This window comes from Dermacentor silvarum, chromosome 4 (genome assembly GCF_013339745.2).
Source record: "Dermacentor silvarum isolate Dsil-2018 chromosome 4, BIME_Dsil_1.4, whole genome shotgun sequence".
NCBI classification, from domain to species: domain Eukaryota; kingdom Metazoa; phylum Arthropoda; class Arachnida; order Ixodida; family Ixodidae; genus Dermacentor; species Dermacentor silvarum.
This window is the reverse complement of record NC_051157.2, coordinates 10,416,348-10,434,667: the sequence shown is the minus strand read 5'-3', so window position 1 is coordinate 10,434,667 and position 18,320 is coordinate 10,416,348. Positions and strand designations below refer to the sequence as shown.

General features: G+C 44.8%; 1 protein-coding gene across 4 annotated transcripts in view; it reads left to right on the top strand.

The window, feature by feature from the left end:
- LOC119449417 (tuberin-like) overlaps positions 1-18,320 on the top strand; it is a 138,474-nt gene that overhangs the window by 37,083 nt on the left and 83,071 nt on the right. For all 4 annotated transcript variants that reach the window (XM_049665190.1, XM_037712585.2, XM_049665189.1 and 1 more), the window contains 4 exons: positions 8,686-8,826; positions 9,004-9,180; positions 14,250-14,408; positions 15,551-15,628. In XM_049665190.1, the coding sequence (XP_049521147.1) occupies positions 8,686-8,826; positions 9,004-9,180; positions 14,250-14,408; positions 15,551-15,628 (555 nt within the window). The remainder of the gene's footprint in view (positions 1-8,685; positions 8,827-9,003; positions 9,181-14,249; positions 14,409-15,550; positions 15,629-18,320) is intronic.

Sequence of the window (18,320 nt, the reverse complement as noted above, 5' to 3'; positions counted from 1 at the left end):
TGGAGAAGGAGTCGGGGGAGGCCGAGCAGGAGGGAATAAAGGGTTGTACTTGTTCGAGACGCGGTGTGCACGCTTCCTCCCTGACAGAACATTATCGTTGTGTTCACCGCCATTTGCACAGAAGCGGGAACTCTAGTTTGTATACAATCACTGAGATGGTGCTAAGAGTCCAGGTGGGGCTACGAGTTCAGGAGCGTGGTGGTTGTTTTAAGTAAGCACTCGAAAACATTGATCATCGGTGATCGATGCCTAGCGGCATGGTAAAGAAAGAGTTAATTTTGGTACGCCTAGTGCTTTGAAAATGTTAGATCCTATCCACCACTTGGGTATCTGCCTTGCTACAGGCACCTTCAGGACTAGTTCTCTACAAAGCCTGTACGTTGAATGTAACGAATGGTACCTACTCTTCCAAAGGTCATATTTCAGCTTCCCTTATGCCTAGAAGGTGAAATCAGATGTCGATTAGCCATGCCATCCAATTATTCGTGACTTGTCCTTGGCCAGGCTGTTCCGTAACCGCCCAGCACTGTCAGACGAAACAGGTGTCCCTCTTCTAGAGAATGCTTTGATGGCTCCTACTTGGCTTCCACCGCCTTGGTTGTGGTTGACTATCCAGTGTGACGTCTCTTTCGTAAAACGAGCACTTGAGGCAGATATACATTCCCATTTTCTTGTACTTCAGGAGATGTATTCCTGTGCTGAATTTTATACAGATGCTTCGAAGTCTCCTGCTGGTGTTGCTTATGCAGCTCTAGAACCATCGTGCTTAAATCCGGTACAGTCAACCACTAAAGTTTACGGGATGCGATTTCCCCTGCAAATGTGAATTACTGCATTGTTAAGGCATAGCGCTTCTAATTTAATGAATCACTATGTAGGTGGCGAAGGCTACTACATGCTGGAACATTTAATTTGAGGCTGTGTGACCACGCTTCGCGAGAATTCAGCTTCTTGGCAGATCCTGCGTCCTGTAAACTTTTGCGGTTGACGTACATTTTTACGGAGGAAGCATACACGATACTCTTTGCAGTTAAGCACATAAAGCGAAACAATCTCACTAAGGCTATTGTGTTCACAGACTCATTGAGTGTAGTCCGTGCCCTAATGTGTGTATGAAAACATAACGACACTCTCTTTAACGAACTATATGCATTGCTAAGCTCAGCTTTTATGGGTAAACAATTCATCGTCCTATGCTGGTTACCCGGCCACAGTGGCATGAAAGGCAATGAAGCTGTTGACGAAAATGCTACCTGAGTAGCTTTTAGTGACACCGACACAAATATAGCGATTCCAGCCACAGACTTTAAACCATATTTACGGCATAAGCTGAAGAAGCACTGGTAGAAACAGTGGGATACCCAGGTATTCAATAAACTATAGTTGATCAAACCTAAATTTGGGTACTGGATACCGGATAAATGGCTCGAGACAAGGAGGTGCTCCTTTATCGATTAATAATAGGTCATACCTTCGGCACCCACTCTTACCTACCCACTGGAAGTGATCCTCCGTCATGTCGAAGGTGTGGCGACAGCCTAAAAGTACTCCATGTCCTCGTCCAGTGCAGGAAAATAGAAACTGACCGTAAAAAGCTTTCATTCTGCGTGTCGTCAGCATATTCCACTTCACCCAGCACTTTTTCTCAGTTATGGACCGCTTTTTAACCTGCAAACAGTCTTTAGCTTTTTAGATGAAGTGAAAATCTTAGAAATAAAAGAACCAGAAAATGAACATCCTTTTATGAGATGACCATCCACCAACTAGCCCAACTTGCCGCTCTATCTTGGAAATAATTTGGCCGGGTCATGTGTAGCAGAGCCTCGCTTTTCTGGCTGTAGGTGCAGTGACATAGGTTTTTAGAGCACTTGCCTCTCAGTCCTTTACTTCAAGAGCCCTGTGGAGACAGTAGTGCTTGTATACATCTTGTCATATCACTTCTTTGTAAAGAAGCTTTTATGCTCGTGGCTCACGTCATGGGTCATTGTCATTCTTTTGATGCTTATATATTTTATGCAGTTTACAGCGACCCGTTTTTAGGCCACTTTGCAGCCACATTACATCTACCATTTGCAACTCATTTGATCATTTCATACATATGACAGTAGACAATTCATTACCATATGTCATGGCACTGTTTGGACATAGCTGGTCCTTGCGCCATTAAACACCACACATCATCAGTGAACCTCTTTCATGCCGACATGGGTAACTAGATGCGGGACTGGGTAGGTACTGCTGTTCAATGAAACTCTTGACGCCGACTTGAAGTACTGGGTATCTGCCACTCTGTCTGTGCTGGTCTTCAATGAACCTCTTTGATACTAACTGGGGTCAATGGGTATGTGCCAGTAGGTGTGTGCTGCTCTTCAATGAACATCTTTGATGCCAACTTGGGCAACTAGGTATGTGCCACTGGGATCCTGTGCCACTCTACAAAATATCCCTTAAAGGGGCCCTGAAACACTTTTTATTTTAAGTCGAGAAATGCATTTGAAGTTAAACTAGACTATTTTAGAAATACTTTGCAGCATAAAGTACTTTAATGTGTTCAGCAGAAGTGGAGTTATTGGCAAAGATCACTTTTGATCCCCTTCGCGGTGCTCCCACTCCTTCTTCAATGCCTTGCACTGCGAAGGCTGTGGAGGAGTCGGACGTGCCCACAATGCTCCACCTACTGAACGTCACCTTGGCATGCTGCGGGCTCGTCGCAGCACCCCGCGGTATCCACGCTACGCAGACCGCAGCTGCGTGCAACTGTAGTGCGTGCACGCAGGGTTAGTGCACGACAGGGCTGGAGTGCGCGCCATGTACTCCAGTCTGGCCTGTGCTACAGGGTGCGGGCCAGCTTTGTCCTGCACCAGCTTGACCGATTCATAGTAGCCTCATCCAACTTGAGCATTTTGAAGAGCTGTCAATAGCTCAATACAGAGCGATGTCCGCCAAGGCGTTTAGCCAGTAGCAGCCAGGAGTGAGTGCACGCTAGCAGGCGTGCGTGTGGTCTGACCTCAAGTTTTGCGTGGTTCGAGGCTAGGTGAGCATTCAAAATTAATTGAAGTTAGCTAGACCCAATGGCTACGACATTGATAAGCAGGGTGGCCAAAGCTTCCTATGTGGGCAGCTGCAGCCAAGTGCGAGCAGACGATAGTTGACTTCTTCTGGAAGTACATGAAATTCTTAAGCAGATTTTCGATTACTTCAGCATGTTTATTAAACTGCATCAATAAATATACACAGTAACAGTAAGAAGCGAACTGATCAAAACACCCTTTTTGATTGGTGTCAGCTATCAGTGGAAAGCATGGAAGCATGTGTCAAGATCGGGCTGATTAGCCACCAGAAGGCACGCTCATCGCATCGAATACGCGATTTCAGTGTTCACATGCAGATTCACGCAGTTCGAAGCTTTCTACCCACACACGAGCACACAGAGAAACTTGGAATGCGTTCTCACGGTAGTTGCCGGCTGGTCAAACGCAGACCCGAACGCCGCTTCGACAGCTGTCAATCTAGCCTGTACGCATGATCTCGCGACCGATCAGTAATGAGCGTGAATTTGCCGTGGACCTCCCGATCTGAAAACTTTACCGTCAGTGCCTGCCGTGGTCGACGCATGCGTGTGGAGCGGTGCCAAGTGACGTGATACGTATACCCTGCTTTGGTTTGTCGTGCAGATTGGCCAACGAGCTGACGATTACTCACAGAAACTACCTGCCATAAAGATGGAAAACCCTCCTGTTTTCCGGAAGAAAACTGGAAAGCAATACTTTCTAAGTAATAGAAGATTGCCATTAAGCACAGTATGGCCCACTACTAAACTGAAAACCCCATTGGTATTTAGGACAACTTCACTATTTGTTCAGGTAGCTTCAGAGGAAATAAAGACACTTAATTCTATTTGACAGACATTCTATCGACAAAAAATGTTTTCAAGACCTTCGTATATGAACTACATAATTTGGTGTTCCCTTTAATAAGAGTAGAGCATACTATGCATCTCGATTCATAGGTACCTAAGTTACTGATAGCTAGTAAAATTATTGTTAAGTAATGTGATTAGCCTCTTGAGCATGTGCACCACTGTGTTTTTCACACAAAATTTAGAAGAATAAACATTAGTGTTAAATTTTCTGATATTCGATATTCAATTTGAAATCTACTATTTGATATTCGCACTCCCCTAATATTTTTTAATCTCTCTTGTTTTTGCTCAGTCTGGGTTTTTGTTAGCACGCTGCGGAATACGCATCCGCCTATCGGAGGGGTGTCTCCCGGACTTTGTACCCCACTACCAACACAATTCTTCATTCAAATATTCAAACCACTCTTGCGTGTTTCTGCAATCTGTCATATGTTTATGGCAGTTTTTTTTTTTTGGACCCTGACATGGCTGCACTATCTTTGACATGGCTGCACATGGCTGCACTGTGTGTGTCAGAACCACGGAGTAAGATAAGACAGGAGCGCCGACTCCGCTCGTCTGGAAGGGACACATTCTGCAACGCCGGCTCCTGCTTCACAGCGTGTTCGCCAGACGGCGCTACGACTTAAGAAAAACTCTGCAGCGGAGAGGAGCAAAGGCGCGGGGGCTCTCTCGCGGCGCCTGCTTGCCTATCCGTTTTGTCGTCTGCTCCGCACACGCCCTGACGCCTGTAGTACGCATAGCTCTTGCGGTTCACGGAGTGACGTTAGCAGGAGAAACAAGTCCTGTATCATGTTATTTAATTTATTTTATACAGGCCAAATGCAGGGCATTTGTCAGGTGGCCTACATGAAACTTTACAAGGCACAGGAACAGAAAATAAACAAAGATAGAGAGAAAAACTATAGCAAATGGTAAGGCGATATAACGGCAGTTCGGGTGGTCTCAAGCAATGAAAGACGACAGCGAAAAGAAGTTTTTACGCAAAAGCTGACGTTTATCACTCTTCTTTATCTGAGCACGCATCAAGTGCTAAGATGCTTCGCTTGCTTCTTTGCTTCTCGCGGTGTTTTTCGTGTCGCCCGGTTCTCTTGTGAGCAGAATCCCCACATTCTCATTAAACATAATAATTGGGAATTCCTGCCAGTGTTTCCTGCTCATTATTTCACAACAGAAGCTCTGACTATGTGTCTGCATAACTAGGGGAATCATCTCGAAGGCGAGGCTGAGAATTTACAGGGTAGCCAGCCGGCATTTACACTGGCTAACCTCCTTGTCTTTCTTTACCTTTCTCTCTCTCTACATTACGGCATGTGTCTGGGCAAGGAAAGGCACCTGCACTGTGTGTAGTTGAAGAGAAATTTAAATTGAGCTCCTCCCGTCCTTCCGCATTGGCGTCTTCTGGTTCCTCCTGGCATTCAGCATCATTGAGCTACGCCAGGCTTCCCTAAAAAATTGAAGGAACTGCTCCGCTTCGAAGTCGAGGCACTTTCTTTAGATCTAGTAGGACATCACCTTTGTCTTTGCTGAAGTAACTATCAAAAATAAGCTGCTTCTCGAAGTGTCGCGCGCATATTTTGTCCATTGCTTTAAGCGCTCGCTTATTTGAGGCATTTTTGACGCCACTGGTGGAGTAGTTGAAGATCAGATGGCGAAGCGAAGAGCGAAAACTTCTCGCGTCCTTTGCCATACCCAGATTTACAGCCGGGAACAAAACACTGTCCTGTTGCTCAGTCTCTTCACGCACAAGTATCAAGATACCTTGTTTCGTCAGACATGAATAAACATACTGCAGACATGGTAAACAAAGCGAGGAAGACGAAAATTTCCCACCTTCGCTTCCGTGCAGACGTAGAGGAGTGAAAAACAAGTACGTCTGTGTTGTCTTTTTGTACAGCATCATTTATCGTCTGTTCCCTCTAAAGACATCTAAAAATGTTTCGTATGCGTGCATAAAAGCGCTACCGCGTGTTTACTTGCGCTTTATTATTTGTGCGCATATATTTTTTGTGTTTGATTGCTGTCAAATTGAGACGGCCGACGGTCCACGTTTGCAGCAGACGACACGCTCAGCGGGTGCCGCGCTGCCCGTTCTGCGCCGCCGTCGCCGCCGGTCTCCGCCGGTCTCCGCCACTCAGCGCATGCGCACATGGAAGCAAGCTGATGAGTGTTTTCCACGCGCCTCGACAGATGGCGCTACGAGATGTATAATTTGCGTTGCACGTTTTGTCCCGAGCGAATGCGTTTCGCAGCGGCGGAGTCGGCGCTCCTGTCTATCTTACTCCGTGGTCAGAACCCAACTAGGTAGGAAATAGAAAACGAAGACAGGAATGTGCGGACCATACTAAGAGAGCATTTGCCATTATCTGTCATTTTGTCCCTTTTGAATAACCGAAAATAAACCATTATGTTCGTTTATAATATCCGAGAAAAAAATACCCGGCACTGAAAGGGTTAGCAAAGAGCAATATGGACATTTCTGTGTATCTACGTATTTATATAATGTGGGAAAGATAACAAATAAATCAAGACTCATCAGCAAAGCATGGCACCCTCATTTTGCACTCATTTGGTGCAAGCTGTTTGCTTTTAGAAATACGCAACTGCCAACTTGCCCAGCTTATTCTAAGGCAGTGAATATTAGTAGGCAGGATGAATGTTGGGTATTTATCTACTTTATTATTCTTTTTTTTGTCCTATTGATAGCATTGTTTAAGCTTTGCAAGTCCAATGACCAACTCATCCTGATTTTTCCTTTAGCTTTAGAGGTCAGGGGTAGAGCTTGTTGGATGTAGAGGTAGAGCTTGTTGATAGAGCATTGCTACATCTCACCTTTCAGTGCAGTTTAAAATTTGGCGTAGTCGTCGATTTTGTTTTTCTTGACATTCGCTTTAGACTTGTATAATCAGGGTGCTGCAAAATGCGGTGCTGCATGCAATCTCTCTCCATTCCGCCTGATTAAGTCATTGACAAATTTCAAAGAATGGTAATGAGTAGGCACTTGTGTTTCTTGCTGGCCAGTCACACACAGACCTACACGTCCTGTCATAGGCAGCTGCCATTGAAGCTTTTATGACCTCCGTCATGTTTGTGCCATTTCAACAGCACTTTTTCTTTGATAGGTTTGCTGCTATAAGTAATTGAAAGTGCAGAGTGATCCCACAGTGTTTTGTCTTAGTGGCTACCAAATGGCTTTCAGAAAGCTGATAATTGCCTTGCCTAAAAAACTACAAATGGTAAACTGAGGGGCTGCAATATTTTAAACATTGCGCACGCTGATAATCATGTCCAATAAGTTAAGATGCTGTGGGGTGTCTGATGCTTTAGTTGGTACATTGGTGATGCCTATTAAAGCTTAAATGATTGAGTAAAGTCCTATAAATCATGCCCGTACAAATGACATTGGGATTGCCCTTTTTGTTCTGCTTTCGGTGCAGTTCATACTTGTTTATTGTAAGCTGGACAAGTTGGTTCTAGTTAAAAAAGGTTCCTTTTTATTGCCGAAAATGCAGTCAGCCTACTTTGAGCATATTGTCTATTTAAGCAGCTGTTCTGCACAAGCTGCAATTATTTATCGAAATTTTAGTGCAGTGCTTTCAGCTGCACAGTGTGAGTGCTGGCTGTACTTTGACTAATCATCCGTCTTCCTTGTGGACAGTACCGCTTAGGAGGCTATGCGTGATTGTGCATGTCCTTCAAGTACCAACCAACTCTGTACAAAGTTTGGATGCCCTGGACTGTTCAGGCAGCCCACTGAAACATTTTGTGAAGCTGGCACTACAAAGCAAGTTCCCATATGATATAGCTTACCATTTGGCATACAACTAAATGACCACGTGACAAACCCTGCAGGCATCGGACATAGTGAACACAGAGATGAAGAACTTCGCTGAGCATTTCCTATTCCAGTTGCGGCTGTGTATGGCGCGGCTGAGCTTGGCCGCATGGGCCCTATCTTGAAAGTGATCTGTGATAGGCACAGAGTCTAGGCTCGCCGAGGGCTGATAGCTTCGTGTGCGCTGTATTCTCGCTGCTTAGTTCGCATTAAAGCAAGAAGCAGCACGAAGGTCAATACACTTGCTGCTGCTGCTGTTGCCGCTCTTTCTCACTCCTGCCAGCATTTTGACAGCGAATGTCCGCGGTCATCGAGTGAGATGTGTTCATGTTTGCCTGTGTGCGCGTGACCCCATGCTTGTTAATTTAGTTGGTAAGCGAATGTTTACAAGTTTATATGGCTAATAACACTACTATCCCTGCTTTATATAGCTGTCTAATAATTAGCCATCACAATCGATGCTTCGCCTTTTGGGCGAAACTGCGACTTTTTTTATGTGCTACTCAAGTTGAAGTTTTTTGAAGAGTCTGCTTTTTATCACTACAAAATAATTTCAATTTTAAATACTAGGTTTTTGACATAAAAGAACACACGTGCATGTTTGTTTGGGCTGTGTTACATTTGTGACAAAAATTGGGCACATGGAAAACCATGTGCAGGAGAACCATGCTGAGTGCTCTGTCTCCATGGTGGAATTTTCAAAAGTTAGAGATGCGTGCACTAAATGTTGTTAATTAATGATGCATTGGCTCACCCCTTGCAGAGCATTGTTGATCTTGCACATATTGTTCAATCACATGGAGTGTTACCTTTTAGTCGAAAGCAAAAGGGTGAGGATCCATAGATATAGAAAGGGGATGATCATTTAGTACATAATAATAATTGCATGCTTACAGAAGATTAATACCCCTCTCCCCATTCTGTGCAGGGCCAACCTAGTGGACGGCAGCTGCAGCAAATGGCTCATGAGCTGCTGACACGTGTGGAGCTGTCATATGACCAGGGCACATTCGAGGGCAGTGCCACGCACCTCTTTGAGCTGGTTGACCAGGCTGCACAACTTCGTCCCGTTTGTATCAACTTCAGTTGTATCATCGTCAATATCCTTTTCAACCTGTGTAGTGCAAAGTTATTTTTCATTCTTTAATGAGCTTGAGAAACCACTTTGCTGCACATGGAAGTCACCACATTATTGGTTTAACACCACATTATTTTATGTTCTTTGGCACACTGGTTGTCACTGCAGGAAACATCGCTGCTGCGTCTGGTGGAGTTTCGAACACGGCAGGCGGAGCTGTGCCCACTGCGTTGGGCAAGCCAGATGGCAGAACTCCTAGAGCGATTCTTGGATCCCGTCATGGCAACACCAGCTGTGCAGCTGCGCCTGCTTGATCTTCTTGCCAGCCATCGACATCTCTGCCAGGTGGCGTACATCATTGCCTAGGCCCTAACAGATCAGTATGAGGCCTTGGCAGGGCTTATGTGGAAATTCAAGAAAGCCAGTACAACTACTAAATTTTCTTTTCCATGTCTTGGTTTACAAAGTGCCCGATCTTAGTAAGTCAACTGTTGATTATTTTTGTTCATAGAGGTGTTGTTAAAAGCCTAGTTTATTTTTGATAAGTGTGCCTTCAGATGTCAAAACTACAGCCAGGAGATCAATAAGTTTGGAAGAAAGACAAGAAATATTGCACTCAGGTGGCAGTTTGGGATAGCTGACTGCTCAGTTTGAATAATAAAAAAAAAGGAACCAATGCAAGTGGAGATTAGAGCAAGGTTGCTGCTGCTTTTCCCATACAAAAAATTTGAAGTTTTGTAGAAACTTGATTCCAAAAAAAGTTGCATTTGTGAAGCAATAGATGCGTTTGGCCAAGCCGTGGGAAAGCTAAAGTTGCACTTTTGCACTTTTTGGTGTTTTCATGGTAGCTACAATACTCAAGGAACTTGTGTAGCCAGTACCATTGTCATTTGGCTAGAAAGCAGTGATCAAAACGTTATCAACACTTGCTAGATTCCGTAACATAAAAAATAGTACACAAACTGGACAAAATATTTTATGTCTTTACTCACAAAGTGACACTAACTGAAGTTTCACGCTATCTACTTTAATATGCTTACTTTAAAGGGTAAATTCATACTTAGCTTCTTTTTTACCGCTTTTTAATGCTAAGAAAACAACAACTAGAAAAGCAGTTTTATTTCCATAATAACCTGTTCTTTTTTTTTTTTTTATTCACTGCATCTCTTGTTCTTTGGGGTCATTTGTACCATTTGTTCATACTTCAGATTAAGTGCCCTTGGGCTTAGAAATTATTTGAAAGTGCTTTCCATGAGAAACCACTAGAGTGCATAATAGGATAAAAAAGCAAGAATTCATGTACTGAGTGCATGTATATTTATGACAGCTGATTGCATTGTGTATACATCTGTGGTGAAGTCGTTTTGTGTGGGAGTCACTACCATATGTCACTTTCTTGGTGTAAGGACAGCTTAGGACTTCATATACGAACTGTGGTGGTTGACAGGCGATGATGTTTTGTTTTCTTTCTTATTCATTTATTTATTCGAAATACCCCTAAAAGCCCTCAAAGAGGGTATTACATGGGGGAGGGGCATGAGGTAGTACACTTTCTTAGTTTTCAGCTAAGAGTGGTATGCTTCTTGCACATAATTGATAGCGTTTTTATGATTGTGACTGACGATTTTTGTCGGCATTCCAATACAACCGGGACATCTTATTTTTGAGGCGTCAAAGCTGATTGTTGAACAACGGTGTCAAGTTAAAGCACCTTATTTCGGCAAGAGGAACTGTGCATGTAAATCAAATTGATTAGTGTATTTTTGAGCCATTTATTACTTTTTCTTTCTTATTGTTGCTGAAAAATGCACCATTTTTACATCCTCTTCGAACAAGATCAGACACCTGCAATGAAGTTACGTGAATAAAAGAAATTTAACTTTATTCCAACATTCGGGATGCTGAGGGGTAGTTCAGTATTCTGATGTCCCTATGGTAATGGGAGGAAAATTCTCGTATTTACTTTTCGGGATTTCTTTACCGATTTCCTGCCCGTAGGAAGAGTGGCAGTTTTTGGGTTGTCTAGTAAATACTTTTTTCCTATCGCGGAGCAGGCTTGATTCTAAAATGTATAGTATCAAATTGAAGAATAAATTTTCTTTTCAATGGCGCTATTCCCAAACATGTTTATTAAAAATAATTTAAAAAAATAATATCTATACGAAGATTTTAGAGGGAAAAGAAAAAGTAATATAAAAATGTTATTGTTGCTTCCGCATTGAAAAACCTTTAAAAAATTTGAGATATGCCTACCATCTTCCTGTAGGGGAACCCTGAGTAGTATGCGAAGCAGCCATGGGGTCGACTCAAGTTCCCATTATGCGAGCCCTCGTTGCATCAGTAGCAGCTTCTCGGCGGCGTTGACGTTTCCTTTCGGCTTCACGAGCCCGAAGTTCGGGATCAGCCTGTCAATGCTGCCGTTTCGTGGCAGTGGCTCGAGCCCTCTTTTCAACACCACATATCCACGAATTGAATGATGATGAGTGAGCGAAGCACCGGGGGATCATTCGGGCAAAACGCCGGAAGCGTTCTCCGGAAGCGGAACTGAAAGCGGAACCGGAAGTGGAAGCGGAACCGGAAGCCGGAGCTTGGCGTACATGCACAGTAGGGGTGTGGACGCCTACGGCGGAGGGAGGGAGGGAGGGAGTGACATAGCCTCGACCATAAGCTCCTTCGCATCTAAAATTTGAGATATGCATTTTCAACTCAATAGACCTGTGCAATATTCCAGCAAATATTGTCTTTCTATGTAAAAAAAATTTACGTAGAGTCTTCTCGGGGAGTTATCAGGTAATCCTAGCACTGCTCAGTGGCTGCGGTCGTCTTGGCACCATTACGGTAAATGCGACAACACTGCGGCCACACGAACTGCTGTGGAAGGCGACGCAACGGTGGCTGATGAGGCAAGCAAAATACTGCAGGTACCGGCGCCAGGTGCGCTGATGATGTTCTGATCCGAAGCCAAGGCTGCTGCACCCTGGCTTACTAAAGGTGTGCCTAGTGCGTGCTTGATTGCACACGTCACATGGTCACAGAGACACGCTCGTGCCACTGCTCGTGCATTCGTCATCGTCGTCTTCCACAGCTGGTGAAAACATTTGTGCTGGCTCTTATCTTGAAAGCGATCGTCTTATGCGAAGGACGGATGGATGGACGTTCGGACAGTTTTCTCCTTGGGTAACCATAGAAATGCTTATGCATTTAAAATTTCTTAAGATATAAAAGAAAACTTTAACGCTAGTAACCAGCCCTAGCGCGATGTAAAGGTCGACTCCCGGCAGTCTCTTCGCGCAAAAATTGACTCGCTGCGTGGCATCCGGCAGATGATACCAGCTGAAGGTTGTCAACACCCTGCCGATAAGAATTGTGACCTTTAGAACATGCAGAATATCTTAATACCGGCACATGGCAGCTTTGAAACAGTTCAGCGAAGAAGGAAAAACTGCATTTTAAAATCTGACAAACCGAAGTTGTCTTTCGCGTCACTTCTGCTTCCAAAGTTCAAAAACTTGCATGCAGATGCATTAGAATTGCTAGAAATGCGACATTTTTGTACATGAGGGGCACGTGGTGCTGATGCCATTTTGGAAACTACAAGTCAGTGTTGTATGAAATGGCGTTCCAAGGAACGGCATTCCTGGAACTAGTTCCTTTTGGGAGGAATGGAGAAACGCCACCGTTCCATTAAGGGTCAGTGGAACTGTAACAGTAACTCGTTACGTTTATGAAGGAATGGCAGAATGAACGGCGTTCCTTCTGTAAACGTTCCACGGGATTGAACAGACAGACGCACGCACGTACGTAGCACATCATGCAGGGCGGATGGGCGACCACGTGAGGCGCAAAGAACTACCGCTTGCCTGTCACGTGATTGTGGGGCATTTTTTTCGTGAGTTCTCCACTATATTTGTTTATGACTAGGCTTCAAGATTGTCACGTGACGCCCCCTCCTGTAGACCATCAACATAAAAGCAGAGTTGGCTGGGGTCACCAAACCAGCCAGCGCAGATGTTGCCACCTCGTCCGCGCCCGAAGATTTCTTCTCGTTCGGGCACAAAACTCTTCCAGCCGAGGAACAGGATGAGCTGTCACGATACCTGCTGGTACCAGTTGACTAACCGCTGTCACAGATGAAGAAATTTGAGAGAATTAACTAACTTTTCCCCAAGTACAGCACGGCAGTACATTCAAGCGCTTCGGTGGAACGGCTCTTCAACATTGCGAAATGAAGTGCTGACAAAGAAACGGGTTCGTCTGTCGGACACCAACATCGAGATGCAACTCTTGCTGAGTTCAAACAAGGGACTTTACTAAGTTGCAAATATGTATAGTGGACATTTTTCTTCCGGTCATACTGCAACATTGGATCAACATTAATTAAATGCCTATGTATTGTTCCTTTCGATGCGGTTTCTTGTGCAAGAAATTTAATGACTGATGCATGTGAGTAACTTTCTATTTGCACATCTGAGGTGCAGTATCCTGACTGCGCATTTGAAGACCGAAGCGGAAGGTGCCATATGTGTTGCACTTGTAATAGACTAGCACCAATGTTGCAGTTAGACATGCCTGGAGTATGTCCGGTGCTTCCTGAAAAAATTCGTCTATAGGAGCGTTTCTTTTGATTCTTTTTCTCCAGATAATCTGTTGCCGGCGATGTTCAAATTCGTATAATATACGTAGTTCGATGTGAGTTTTACATTGCTCGTTTTATTTCGCCTCACGATTATCCGACACTATATTTTAATTTAAAAAATCAAATGTAACTTTAATGTAACGACAGGTTCCAATGTTCGTTGTGTAACTGGAATGTGTTCCTTTCGCATTAAAGGAACTTGTAACGGGAAATCATTTCAATATTGGGAAAAAACGAGGAACGAGCTTTCGTTCCTGTTTTTGAGAAACGTGTACAACACTGCTACAAGTATTCATTGCGCCGACCATGCCCCTTCTCTGGAGGCGCTTTAGAAATCTGTGCGCGGCTTAAAAAGAAAACCCAAACTGACTAAATAGTTTCTAAATAACCCAATAAATGGCGCTAGCTGTCCGAGAGCACTCGGAAAGTGACAAAGTACGAATTTGCTACCATCGATAGCGGGCTATCAATGGGAATAGGTGCCGACAGAAAAGTGCTGAATTATCTAAAATGTGTGTACCTATGGCGCATGTGAATGCCTGCATTATATACAAGGCATTCCATGCACAATGTAATATTCTGTCCTCTCCACGCAGACAACTTCATGTGTTCACTGAGGCATTCATTGCTGGAGTTTGATTTGACAGAAATAATGCAAATCTATATGTTCATTACTTCCAAATTTGGTTAACATGGGCTAAAGTGGGGTTGATGAGCTCAGTGTGGTTAGCACTTTGTGCAGTGTTCGGCCATATCATAGCTGGTGCGTCTGTTGCAGGCGGATGAGTTGGTGGAGAAAGTGCTGTTGCCACATGTGTCTCCACTCGAGACGGACCCTGCCGTGGCGGCCCGCGCTGTGCGCCTTCTAGCTGATGTACTGCTGCGGGATGACCTGTCCAGCCAGCACACAGCTGACCTGCTTGACCTGCTTCGAAAGGTTTTAAGATGTTTTGTTACATTTGCATCTGTTGCAGCTTTCACGTGAACAGCTTTGGCGCATGACTAAGTGAGGTGTGCTTGTAGGAGTGCACTGACCTCAACCATTTTACAAGACTCATAAGCAGGTTTACCTGTCCTGAGTGAGCAAGCACTGGGTGTTGTCAAATTAACAATAGTCAGATGATCAAGATTGAACTGCGTAGAGGGCGTGTTAACCTAAATGCTGTGTAATGCAAAAATAACCATGTACACAGGCACAGACCACTTTATGTATTCATTGAGGCATTCATTGTTGGAGCTGACCTAACTGTTGAGGCACAAGCCTCAGTGCCAGCTGATGTCTAAAACACTCAACTTCAACTGGTCTTTACAATCTAATGACGCTTGTGGCACACGTAAGAAAGCACTCACTGCATGAGGGGTCTGTGTTCTCTAGGATTCGTTGACAGAAGCATTCTTGGTGTCTTTGTCTTCAGAGATCTTACACTTTGACCTATACACCCGGTCACATAATCATTGCTGTGACAGAGTTACTAGCGTAAATAAGGCTACCGGAAAAACGGTGGGACAGGACAGAGTACTAGTTCTTCTTTTTTTAAGTGTACTTGCACCTTTTACTGCTGACTGCTGTATATGTACTGATAAGTCTCCTTTTTCACTTGAGCCTATCTTCTACAATGATTTGTATATTTCAAGGTAAAATAATAATCATTGTCATTGTCATCATTATCATTTTCAAGTCAGAGACACAAGAGGTCTTATTTCAAGTTTATTCTATAATAAAGTGATATTTGTGCTAGTTTTGCATTTACAGTCTTGCAACTTTATATGAACAAAGTAATGCCTGTGCATGGTTTCAAAAGATGTGATCTTGTAATATGATCGCAGTATGCTATGGTAATGTACAATTGCCTTATGTATATGTTATGAGCATTATTGCACAATAAAATTATTTTTAAGTTCAATGTTAGTTTTGAATCTTGCATGTATCCCACGCTCTGTGTTGTCTGAATTTGGTGCTGGTCAGTCATGCATTCCAATAGATTAACCACCTAGCCCAGCTTTCTTGTTTGTTTGTAATGGCACAGAGTGCCATACAAATGTAGCCACACATGGCCATTGAAGTATATTGCTCTGCAGGTGCTAATGCGAGGTTGGCGGCCTGAGGAGCTGCTGGCGCTCGAGGCAGCTGTCGAGGGCCTCTGCCACCTCTTCCAGGTGAGCGTCAAGCATGCAATGTTGCCATGCGAAAAGGGGCATGGTTACTAGGCACTGCTTGTTCTGAATGTTATGAATAAGAGTGTCGGGTATACATGACTCTTGTGGCTATATCGCTGGCTCATATGCACTGAAATTTCGCACATAGGTGGAATTTTATGGTGCATGCAGTTTAATACTAGATTTGGGTGCATTACTTGCCTGGTTTAATCTAGAATAAACAAAGGTATAAATTGTGCACATCAATGTTGAAAAGAAAACATTGTATTGTAGCAATGAAATAGTGGCAGTACCATCTCTCATTGTTAAAGTTAAACGTGAAACAAGCATTGTTAGAGTGAAACACAGCGCACAGAATTTCGTGATCTTTGTGATATTTCTGTTTAGGCAACAAGAAGTGTTTTTTACCATAACAAACACGAGAAGACGGTTACTTTGTCCACATGCATGGAGATGCTGCTTTCAGCAACTAAACGTGCTACCCGCCGTGGGGGCATCGTGACTTTGGTATTGCGCTGCCAAGCCAGAGCGTGCAGGATCAAATCGCGGCCACGGCAGCCGCATTTTGATGGGGGCGAAGCGCAAGAATGCTCGTGTACTATGCACTGGGTGCACGTTAAATAACCCTAGGTGGTCAAAATTCATTCAGAGTCCCCCACTACGGCATGCCTCACAATCATATCATGGGATTGGCAGGTGGACACCACAATTTTTTTTAATCAACCGTACTACAGTTAAACCTGGATATAACGAAATTGACAAATTCCCGAAAAACTTCGTTATAAAGAGGATTTCGTTATATGCAGGTTCGGCACGAAAATTCGAAAAAGAAACGCTTACCGTATTTACTCGATTGTAACGCGCCCTCAATTGTAATGCGCACCAGTTTTACGTTTTGGTCGAAGCAATCATCCTTGGAATGTCACACCAGGTACCAGATGCGTGGACGCGTGTTGTTTCGCACAAGCGCGAGGCATCGGAAACGAAGAGTGAGCGTCATGATGACGTCGTATCGTCATATAGTGTTACAGTAGAACCCCGCTGTTACGTTCCCGGGGGCTGCGTTTTCCCGGCTATTATGTCGTTTTCGGCCGGTCCCGGCACAGCTCCCATAGAACCCAATGCATTGGTAACTCCGCTGTTGCGTCGCAACTGTGGGACCGTTCCTGCATCATACGTTGCGAACTGCCACGCCGCGCCGGCCCGAGCGGCCATTTTGACTTTTCATGTCGCTTGGCTTGGTGGCTTGACGATGGCATTGGCCGCCCAAAGTGCCGGGGGCGACAACTATGACGTATTTTCGGTTTCCGCCAGCAAAAGTATGGCCCTTGAGATCCGTGTTTGCTATATAAAGATGGTGTCTATGACGCGTTGTGGCCCTAAAATTGGTTTTGGCTCATAGATATTCCACATAAAGTCCAAGGGCGATAACGCAGTCGCCGCGTGCCGTATGTTGTATGTGCGAGTGAAAACGTGCGTGGGGAGCCGACGATCGCATCTAAATCTCGCGCGCGCAAGAAAAGCAGGAGGAAGCGCGCCTTCTTCCGTTGCGCTCGAGGCACCGGCGAGGGAGCGATGGGGGAGGGATAGCGGGGTGGTGTTGTACTGTACTCTGGCATCAACTGCGTACTGCGCGGCGGTGCGCGGTTGCGCGGGCCGTATATTGAAAGCGATCTGCATTGGGGCACAGTCTAGCAGTAGTGAAGGTGCGTCGGCGGCTCGTAGCCTTGTGCCTGCTGTGTGTTCTCGGAGCTCAGTTTGCGTTGAAGCGATAGACAACAGCACGAAGGTCACTTCGCTCGCTTCTCCAGCGGTGCTTCCACACGCCGCCAGCGTTTGACAGCGTGTGTCCGCGCTCATCGAGTGTGATGTATCACAGCGTGTACCCACGCGTCGGCAACACCAAGTGGAAAAGGAGAGAGTGCCGGCTTGGCGGGCTAGGCCAGCTGCAGCCAGCGGCAGGATCAGGTTTGAATGAAAGGAGGGGGAAAGGTCACGCCCGCGGCGGTAAAATCGCCGGGTCGAGAGATGCAGGCCCGCCTCGCACACGCACGCACGCACACGTACGCTCGCTTCGCATTCCGTCGCGGCAGAGAATGTGCTTCCGGTTGCTGCTCGTGCAAATTTGGGGCAAAATCTCTAGGTTGTCGGAGGGGAAAATTCGTTATATCGAGGGGGGTCTCCCACTGCCACTTCGTTACGTAGAGGTCTCAAATACATGCATTTCTATGGAGTAACGGCGGGGAATAGAAAAACTTCGTTATTTCCAGGAATTCGTTATATGGAGGTTCATTATAAGCAGGTTTAACTGTATTCAAGTAAAAAATTGGTTTTTGTACTCATAATGTGCAAGTCAGTATTTAGGTTTGGGTGAATGTTCAACATTTTCTTATATTCGATTGAATGTTACGCTATTCATTATTTGCTTCAGATCGAATTCGAAGCCACCTTGGGACCACCATGCTGCCGAACTATTTTTCAATTGTCAAAGTTATCGGTTTCTCTAGGGTGGCTTGCTCAATTTTTCTTGTTATCACTCGCGCACATGATGTTAGAAAATCTGGAAAACAGTGCCATTCAGGTTGTCCCCCATATCCTCTCTTTCCTTAGTGGTGACGCTTCTCGACTACCAAACCGCAACTTTGGTTGCCAACACCTGGCAAAGCCACGCTCATAAGGCTGTCGACCAAAC